We start from the raw sequence: 10,808 nt of genomic DNA on the forward strand, positions 1-10,808 counted from the left end.
CGCTCCATGATTGGCACATTGTTACTTGAAGGTTTTGACGTGATCCTTCATGCAGGACGGAGGATGTGAAGGCGTCAGGGCCACAGAACTGAGAACAGAACAGAGTGTTTGGCTGTCAGGGAGAAATGAAGGTGGCTTTTAATTTCTGAAAAGTGAAATATTGTGAGATGTTCTAAAGTTTGTGTGTTTGTTTTAATCAGAGGTAGGAAGTAGCAGAAGAAGAACACAAATAAAACTAAATACTTAACATTACAAAGAGTGAGAGATACAAGGCCAACCTTTACTTCATTAATTAATGTTTCACACTGAGGGCAGGACTGGTCATCTGCATACTGGGCTTTTGGTGCTCTGATGCACTTTGTGGCCGGTATGATTTTATCTAGTACTTTTTTTTAATAGCTTATCACCTGCCCACAAAGCAGAGGCCGCTCCCCTTCCCCACTTTGTTTGCTCCTTCTCAGAAAGTGAACGTATCCAGAGGACGTGAAATGAGAATGTCCTAACCATCCCTGTTAATATGCATTAAATGTAAATCCTTTTTTAAATGTATTTTGGGCCTTTTATGCCTTTATTTTAGAGACAGAACAGTAGAAATCAGGGAAAGAGAACGTGGGGTACGACATGCAGGAAAGGACCCACAGGTCGGATTCAAACCTGGGCCGCTCAATCTCGAACACTATAGCCTCTGTGCATGAGGTGAATGCACTTACCCCTAGGCTACCAGCGCCCGTGGTGAAATGTAAATTCAAAAGAGATTTATTCAAGATGTTGAAAACATTGCAAAGACTCTGCAGTTCCTGCGCCATGGTCTGATACTGCAGCACAGACTGTCGTAAAGCCACAGTCAGGAGGAGACGTGTGTGGCTCAGCCAGGCAGAGAGCGGGATGATCAGGTGTGTGCCAGGGGAGCAGAGTGATGGTAGGATCAGTAACGTGTTCGAGCTAATGAAAGTCTGGCCTAGCAGTGAGAGAATTAGCTCTGTATGGTATCAAAATATCGGCGACATCATTAGGATGCCGGTTCAAAAAGTTTTTTGAGGTTATATCTGAAGCTGCTCTGTGCTTAATACCAGGGATGGTTCTTAAATTATAGACTACTTTACCACACTGAAGTTTCTCCATTTCTTGTAAAGCTCTGCACTCAAACCTTTGGTCCCTTTTACATTTTTCATTTGGTTCTGTTTGCTTTCAGACTGAAAGATGTTGTGTACCGTATAGCTGCATGTCACTAGTTGGGGCTGTAGCTGCATTCATGTGATGTCGGACACATCGGAAAAAACAGTTTCCGAGTTGGAAGATGCACATGAACGCCTGCTCTAGTCATTTACAAATCCATCCGATGATGTTAAGTGCGATCTCACCGGCAGAGACATGCAGGCTCCCTGCAGGTGTACACGAGTTATGCTGTTTCATCAAACACAGACTGTAACACTTACCACAGTATCAGCAGAACGTCCTCTCCCTAATGCATCCATCCATCAGTGTTAGAATGTAGAGGATGTTTTATAGCTACCAGGAGATATTCACGGGTGTAGACGGAGACAGAAAAATGTCACGGGCCATTTAGTCCTTTACTGCACAGCTGCAGACTGCGAGCGCGTCAGATTATATAAGCATATAATCAAATCTCTCAGCGTCACACCCATGTTTACGCTGACTCAGTGGGGCGGGAGAACATTTGGCATGACCTTGACTGGGTTTGTCCAGAGAGAGAAGCTTAAAGAAATCAATAAATAGGACATGTGACGTCTCAGCTGTGAAGTAGTCGGATGCTTGTGGGAGGAAGGATGCAGCCTGTTTGTTTTTCAGCTCTTGTCTAAACCAAGAAGAAAGGATATTGAAACATCCACTAATAAATCTCTCTCAGAGTCTGAAGAAGAGTAAGAAAGGGACCAGTCTCCTTCTCTCCTTCCTCCCCTCCTCTCTCCTCCCTGCTTCTCTCTGATTAATGCTGCAGCATTGCTAGACAAGCGGGGGACACTCTACAAATTGCCTTTTGCAGCCCGAAGGGGCGGCGAAAACTTTTATCTCCCGGTGATAAGCATGGGCATAGGTTTCCCTGGACTCTGGCTTTATTCTTATGAGTTAAACGAATTAGCTCGTCTGTGCAAACAACCTGAAATCAATTAGACCGGGACACAGGAGCGAGCGGCACCAGGCTGGAGAATTCCCCTCCTAGTCCCAGGCAACCAATTACAATGAATTAATGAAGTGTGAGGACATTTTGGAGAAGAAGAACTTTTTTATTATGAAACAGCTTCTTTTCCTTTGAGCTGTGGAGACTAACTGGAAAAGACAAAGATTGAGGTTGTGATGTTCTGGGTTCATGAACTCTGTCCAATGTATCTCACATTCTTCTCCCTTGGATCAAACTATGTCGCCTGAGGGATCGAATGTATCAAAATTCTGCACCTTAAAGAAGTAAACCTGAATTTTTAAACTTGGGTCCTAAATGTAATAATTAAATAAAAGAGTATAAATTACTCTATTAATTATTGATATAATAATGAATTCCTTGAGCTAAGTGCTGTAATATTGGCTGTAATGGCTAAAACTTAAACCTTGTGGTCAAGTGTTCAGACAGTTGATTTTACTTACCTGTAGAAAACTTGATTCACACGTTTGACATTTAAACCTACCAAAAAGGCTTCTTACATTCATAACCAAAAAAGAAAGTCATCCTATTGGACTTTTTAAAAATTGTATTGTAAAGTATTTTTGTCACTTTTTGTCAGTGGTCGTACCTAACAGCACTCCTCGTATGCTTTTCTTCAGCTCGGTCAGTGTGTTTTAAAAACCTTTAAGATAAATAAAAATGAAGGTTCAGATCTTGATTTTGGTCAGAGTGTGGCCACAGCAGCGTCCCAAAGCTCTGCATTTGTCAATAAAACTGACATTTCTTTGAAACATTGTAAAACCTTATCCAAGTTTCATGTTTGATAACATGGGCCTGATTCAAAAAGACACGTCTATTCACTAAACACACAAAGGGTTAATTGCACTGCTAACTGCACTGAAGAGCAAACAGTGTCTCTGTGCACAGGTGCTGTTGGAGCATGCTAAAATGAGCCATTATGCAGTCATTTGGGGACAAACTGGTCCCCTTCAATGCAAATCAGCCTCATTTAGTAACACTGGCACTAACAGCCAGGCCCAGAGTGAAAATAGAGCGTCTGCTGAGAGTCGGTGGTAACTGCACCACAGTATTTATCCAGTGATCAGGAAATAATCCCACCTCTGTAAATTGTAAATTGTACTCTTGGACATAACAAGTTTTGTGTGCGTCATTAGATTGGTTTAGAAAAACTTGATAAATGCCCAGTGGGGAAACTCTTTAAGTGATTGTTGTTGACATAGTTGATATTGGAAGTCCCGTTCCTTCTTTATCGGTTGGTGAGGAAGAACTGACATTGACGAGCGCAGCGGCATTTCAAAAGTTGAACTATTTTCAACGTGTTCCGTTGTGAGTGCAGCTGTCACTGAGGGCGTTTTAATGCTCAGGACACTGAGCACTGAAGATAAGATAAGATACTTCCATGTCCCAGGAGGTGAATTTGTTTTGGACTATGTCCTGCAGCAGCACAGGGAATAGAAATCAAATATAGAAAACGCCTGATGACACATCACACAACAGCAGAATGTTCACACTTTAACACCTTCTGCAGGAGAAAACCATCAAGACAAAATTCTGCTTAACTTCATAGACCCTCAGTCGTTGTAAAAACACATTCACTAGAGCAGAGACTCTCAACATGGGTCCATCAGCTCAGCATGAAAACACTGAACTGCATTACTTTTTTATTAGAAAATAAGCCCTCCTAGCACACAAAAAAACATCATTAACGGGCACATCATTGATCATTGAAGAGGTCAAATCTGAATTTTGGTTAAAGGGTCTTTGTAGGACATTAACATCTGATGTTTCACCATCAAGTAGAAAGACGTTGTTATTTCAAATACAGGATACAATCGGCCCTGAACGTCACATGTTGAATTATGAAATACATTTATTTGTCGAACTTCAGTCATAGTCATAGCGCCACCTTGTGATTGGAGGAAGTGAGCCTTGTGTGGCAAATATTATTCAAATTTCCAGGTGTGATCTATCTCTTTATTCACAACAACATAGTGCATTGTTGTTCTCTTGACTCATCTAGAGGACACAGGACGCAACATGTAACTCCTTAGTGGAGTGTTGAAATCCTCTGAGAAATCAGAGATGTAAAGTGTTCGGTTAAAGACAGTGTGCATCATTTGAGTCTGTTAAACAATTGTTGGAGTGTTAGGCCAGAAATACACTTCATTTTAACTACACGTACCCATGTGCAGGATGTTAGCCTTCACCGTTCATCTGTTTGGTACGTCGGCTGTGTTCGTCCTCAGAAATGAATGAAAGATGCAGTATGCAAATCACCAGTAGGCGGAGGTGAGCACAGCTGGTCATCATAACTTTAACCATTACTATGTTAACTTCGATAGCAGTTAATCAGTAAATTCCGATAGTATTTAACCGAAGTCACATTAACGTTAACGTATAGTGTTACAGTTTAAAGAGTGTTAACTGACGACTGTCAGAATATAGCATCTGTGGTTGTCGTAGTTACTGACTTATATGATTGGTATTTTTGACATAACAATGAAAAACTAAACAAAGCAGGATTCGTAAGGCCACCTTCCGGCTTCAACATCTGTTGTAACTATGACAACCACAGATGAATTCAAACTAAAAGTTGTCTGTTAAGATGGTCACTATTTAAACGGTTAAACAGGTGTCATCAAAAGTTAACAAAAACATCTGCTTTTTACAAAGTCAATAGATGTGAGTTCTTGAGAGGCCTTGAAAAGTAAGATAACGCCAAATCTCACACGTCTGTTTGAGAATCTTCAAATATTGAATATTTTTTTCAAATATCACCACCGTGTTCAGTCTTACAGCTTTTGAGGAACATCTTGGCTCGTTATTTAATGAGCTCTCCAACGTACAGGAGGTGCTATGCTCTCACTCAGGTTATCTGCCATCCAATAATGGATCCCGCGGTTCATCCAGCGGTGGAGATTATCAGTTATTGTTTTGAGTGTAATTGAGACTGAGCAGCCCTGACAGCCTCGGGGACATTTTTTAATTCCTAGATATGTGATCTGGATTGTGCATAAAGGAACAGATGGTGTGTGGGCTGCCACATCCCAGCTGTTACTTTGAAGTGGAAGGATTGAAGATCTATACCAGTTTACTGACGTTGGAGGAGCTTCCTATGAGCTTCATTGTTTCTTTTAGTGATGAGTAAGGGTTATGTAGAAAGAGCAATATGTCATCGGCATATAGACTTATTTTATGATGTGTGTTTGGTGTTTTGATTCCTCGGATGTTGATGTTTTGATGGATGGATTCAGCTAGAGGTACAATAAGGTGAGGTCAAATAAAAGTGGCTGAACGTAGATTGACACATTACGATAAACTGATTAATAGCCCTCTTCTGTACACCCTCTAGAGGTATACTATAGTAACATGGACAGTGGAAAGTCAGGTATTAACATCACATTCATGACCCAGCTGGTAGTGCACGCGGATGCAAGATTAAAAAAAGTGAGTCTTTCTCCGGCTTTAATTCTTCTACAGCACAGATTAATTGAAAAGTAAGACTAAAAATGTCCTCTGCAGTTATTTAGGGTCTCTTGGTAATACTGAACAAGAGTCTTCAAAGAAGCAGCGTGGTTGTGGTTTGAAAAAGTTGACCCTGACAGAAGCAGACAGAGCACTTCATTGACAAAGTTGCAGCTTTGTTGACTCGACCCCCACCGTCCCCGTGGGCTTTTATGTCTCTGCAGCGACATCACTCGTCTCCCTCTTTTCCTCCTGACAGACATGAGTCATAATGGACGAGGCCTCTGGAGGTTCTTGTCAGTAAAATGTAAACATGACTCGTGTTCAGGCACCAGGGCTGACCTCTCTCTCTCTGCAGCGCACACTCTCCTTTTGGGAGGTCAAAAGTGTCATGCATGCTTTAAACTCAGTTTGATTCTTTAACTCATCGCTCCCTGATGTTTTTTTAATCAGGCGGTGGTATGATGATGGGGTTAGCAAACAAGAGCTGCTTTTTTTATGAGCTAATTAGCTTAGCCTCTAAGTTCATTAATCCAGTCCTGCCCTAGATTTTTTTTTCTGTTTGCAGGGACACAGTACAAACAATATGAGCTGATGTGAAACAGAGTCTGTACTATGAACAGTTTATAATCAGGACTCTTTTGAGAAGATAGATTTATCTTCAAGATTGGTGACTCTCAGCTCTATTAAATAGTTTGACCCATAGAGTCTTGGATGGAGCATCTGATGTGCATCCCTGCAGGAGAAACTGTGTGTGTGTGTGTGTATCAATCAGACAGCAGGAGTGAGTGTTAAAGCATCAGCACGACCTGCTGCTGGACCCTGAGCTGCTCGCCTCAGGCACTCACAGGCGATCTCTACCAGGACGCCTCCCCATCCTGCTGCTATGTGTTGAAGCAGGAACACACACACACCTGCAAGCAGCGTCACAACTTAATACCACCCGACACTCTTCCTCGGTTTGTTCTCCCTGACGGGTCCCACAGATCCACATCGATCGTGGATTGGCTGAAACAGAATGTCTTCCAGTCTCCGGTCATTTTATTTTTTTTGGGTGGTGGGTTTCTGTCTGTTTTTTTATGACCGCTCTGAAGCTCAGATATTAGGCGGACCCTCTGCTCACTGCAGCGAGACAGATGGCTCTGAGATAAAGCCAATTACTGCTGGCTGTCTGTTACAGAAGCACCCGGAGAGACTGAGCCGTGGACACAAACTCCAGCAAATGCAAATAGAAATTGTGGCTCTGCTGTCAGGAAACATTGTAAAAAGAGGTCGCTGTAGCTTTTTCAGTCTCCATGTGCAGAAATAACATGTGTAACCTGTTCAAATAGTGATGGTTTAATCATTCACTGTAGCTGTTTCTGTGTCTTTGACACTTTTTAGTCTCCTGCAGGCAGATGGGTTGTTTTAATTAATTTCACATGATCCTGTTTAAATGGATCAAATAAAAACACAACTATAGGAGACATCAATCATTTTTTAACCTTGGGTGTCTTTCATGTTTAAAACTGTATGTTTTGTATAGCTGTATGACAATATTCAGGTGGTCACATCCAGCTGAAGGACATGAACATGTTCCTTTAATAAAAACAATAACAGCCTGAGCAGAGCTACACAATAATACCTCTGAAAAAAAAAGCAGAAACAGCAATGTAGGCCATGGATCTATATTAAATCAAAAACACCTTCCACTCTGCTCATAAAAAAAGGGAGTCGTGCTGTATTGAAGAATGTATTGCTGTATTTGAAACTACAGATTGAGACCATCAACTCATGTGGGAAATGTTTACAGAGGAAATAAATCAGATGAGAAGTAGGACCATTTTCACATAAACTTGAGGGCCTGATTCACAGAAGTATTGCACGGCTTTTGCGCCCGGTAAACAGGTTCAGAAGAGAGAAAAAGACACAATCATATTCACCAAACACACAAAGGCTGACGTACTCCTTTTAAGTGCGCTGCACAGCATAGATTATATGCGTCGCTGATGTTTGAGCATATGTAAATGAGACATTATTCAATCCTATGTAAATCAGCCTCATTACTAACAGCGCAGCAGCCACGCACAGTTAGAGTGACCGTCTGCTGAGAGTTGGTGGTAACTGTGCCGCAGTATTTATAAGAGATGTAGTGTGCAAACTTTCTAGTGATCAAGAAAACAATTCCCCCTGTGTGTGATTTCAAAATAAATGATCTGTAAAGTCTGTTAATATAACTTTGACAGAATTAAGGCCGCCTTCTGGGTTATTGTGAACAACAACAGAAGTTATAGAAAACTCAGAACTCCCTCTACACAAACATTTAACCTGTGCATATATTCAAATAACTTCTGGAGATTAAAGAAGTGTTTTGTTTAAGGTTCTATAATCAGAACTGTTTTGGGTTTTTTTAGGGCACAGGTGACACAAATTAAATACTTTTATCTGTTGTTGTGATTAACTGACTGACTTAACCCTTTAATTTAGGTTGTACAGATTTAAGATTTATGAGGATCTTAAACCTGCTCCAAGAAAAGACATTATTGTAAGCAGACATACTAATGTGTGTCTTCAAACTCATTTTCATTTCAGAGTCCAAAGGGTTAACTGAGATCTCAGCAGCATCATTAGACAATAAAAAAAGTAATCTTCATGTTCTCTAACCTGCAGCCCTCCTCTGTCTCCTCTCTCTCTGCAGGATGATCCCCTCCTCCAGTAAAGCCTTCCTGGTCACTAACCTGGTGTCGGGGACTCGTTACGACCTGTGTGTGCTTGCCGCTTGGGACGACTCGGCCACTACCCTTACTGCCACCAACGTGGTGGGCTGCACCCACTTCTTCACCCAGGACGACTACGCGCAGTGCCAGTCTCTGCCCAGCCAGCTGCTGGGGGGCACCATGATCCTGGTGGTGGGGGGCATCATCGTTGCCACTCTGCTCGTCTTCATCGTCATCCTCATGGTGCGTTACAAAGCTGCAGACGCCGACTCCCCCGCAGGGAAGCTGACCAACGTCAGCGATACGCACTCCCAGACCAACGGCGGACGTCTGGGGCAGAACGGAATCCTGATGCCCCAGAATCAGTCGCAGCCTCAGCCCGAGCCCAAGGTGAAGGCTAAGGTCACCCTGCAGGACGAGGTGGTGGAGTTTAAGTGCGGGTCCCTGCAGAGCAGCCTCACTTCATCGTCCTCCTCCTCCTCGTCGGGCTCCTTGGCGGGCGGGTCCTACAGCCCGAACAGCGCCCTCGCAAACATTTGGAGGTCGGCTCAGTCAAAGCCCCGGACCAACCTAGACCACCTCCTGGGGGCGTTCACCTCCCTGGACCTTCGGGGGGCGCAGGGCGGCGAGCTGGGGGCCTCCAGTAGCGCCTCGACCACAGCGGCGAGGAAACCGCGCACGGACAGGGAGCCTCTGCTGGGCCGGACTCTGGACTCCAGCCTAAGCCGGATCCTCATGCTCCCTCTGGACTCCAAACCGAGGAGGAGTCAGTCCTTCGACATGGGGGACGTGCAGGGCTCCGGGGCCGCTCAGCTGAGCAACAAACGGCGCAGGATCAGCAGCATCTGGACTAGGCGGAGCCTGTCTGTGAACGGCATGCTGCTGCAGTGCGAGGAGGAGGGGGACACGGGGGGGAGCAAGGGCACGTTGGACAGCGCCGACTGGGTGATGGAGAGTACAGTGTAGGAGAGGAGGAGAGCGTGTACACACTGCCCCGACTCACCTCCACGCCAACACACGCCCGCTGGTCTCAGAGCAGAGCCTTCATCCTGCATGAAGCACACTCGTTTCATCGCCCTCCTCCTCCTCCTCCTCCGCGCTCAGACTTGGAGACTCGACGAGACTCAATGAGTCACAGTCACAGCCAAATACAGACTTCAGGAGAAGAAGACCTTAACCTCTCACGCTGTACAGAGACGTTTTAACACGGCCAATCAGCTGAAGGGAAAGCGGTGCTGTCCAATACAGAATTGTGCGCTCATGCCCATGGACTGTTATTACCCTGTGTACATTTAAAGTATGTAATGAAATTAAGGTTTTATATTTTTTATTTTGCTGGTCAAACACAACACTGGTCTCTGCCTTGACAAGCATTAAGGCGCGTCTGGGTTCAAATATAAAATGTTCTGCTGTAAATTCATCCTCATCTCAGTGACCTCCTGATGCAGTTTATCTTCTGACTGAACGGTGCAGTATAAATATAAATATAAATATATATAAGTGTAGATGTGATGCTTAAACTTTAAGACAAAAGATTTATTGACAAAGCTGTATGTGAATATATTTACTTTCTATCAGAGTATATATTTGAGGGGGTCACTCGGTAATTCTGTTTGCTGAACATTTGAAATTTCATGTGACTGCAAAGATTTTACAAACATTATCTTCTGCTCTTTGTCTGCACTCTAGAGACTCAGTTCAATGTTTAAAAAAATGCCAAATTATTCGAGAGGAAACTGGTGCAAGAGGAAGGATAATCAATGCCTGTGTGTTCGTGTACATTAGATCTGTTTGGTTTGGACAAATGTTTTTTCAGGGTTTTATAACTCAATTTTAAAACATAAAATATAAAAAAGGGAACCCTCTTTTTGTTACAACACATAACATGCAAGCAAACATTTTCTTCCATACTGCTGAAACTTCATATTCAGGGTGCTATGACAAACGTTAGAGGATAACTCTGGGTGCAGGATTAGCATAATAACAACACAGTTGTCACTTAAGTTTAGCTACTTTCTGGAAACAGCCGCACGACTATAACTAAACAAAATTGTGAGGAAGCCGGACATTCAGACCGTTTGGAAACAAACAAGTTATGTCTGAAGATTATTTACAGAATCAGACAGGGCCATAGACCTCATATAAGAAGTCAGTGTTGCAGCATTGTCATCAATCTTTGGTTAATGCGCTTCTGCCTCAAGTTTGGCTTTGTGGCCATTGTTGTTTTCGAGCGAGATGTGACCATATTTGGAGAAAAGGTTGGAACTGGAAGGAAGGAGCGAGGAGTCATGAGCCAAAACTAGTGCTAGCATTGTTCGCGAAGTGAATCCTTGGTTAAAAAACACTTGGATAGGGATGTTCTTATCGACTGATCTCACTGACAATTAAACTAAAACTTTAATCCAGACAGGTCTAACCTGGATATCAGACTGAATGCGTGGCCATTTTCTCCCCCTGCTGGATATTATAAGAATGCAGGTTCTAGGCAATTCTGAGGCTACATTCAGTTC

At 43.2% G+C, this 10,808-nt stretch overlaps 1 protein-coding gene across 3 annotated transcripts in view; it reads left to right on the forward strand.

Moving 5' to 3' along the window:
* Nucleotides 1-10,360, forward strand: part of lrfn2b (leucine rich repeat and fibronectin type III domain containing 2b) — a 153,337-nt gene extending 142,977 nt beyond the window's left edge. For all 3 annotated transcript variants that reach the window (XM_061052630.1, XM_061052631.1, XM_061052632.1), the window contains one exon: nt 8,280-10,360. In XM_061052630.1, the coding sequence (XP_060908613.1) occupies nt 8,280-9,264 (985 nt within the window). In that variant the 3' untranslated portion in view covers nt 9,265-10,360. The remainder of the gene's footprint in view (nt 1-8,279) is intronic.
* Nucleotides 10,361-10,808: the final 448 nt, after the last annotated feature.

This window comes from Labrus mixtus, chromosome 12, assembly GCF_963584025.1.
Source record: "Labrus mixtus chromosome 12, fLabMix1.1, whole genome shotgun sequence".
Lineage (NCBI taxonomy): Eukaryota > Metazoa > Chordata > Actinopteri > Labriformes > Labridae > Labrus > Labrus mixtus.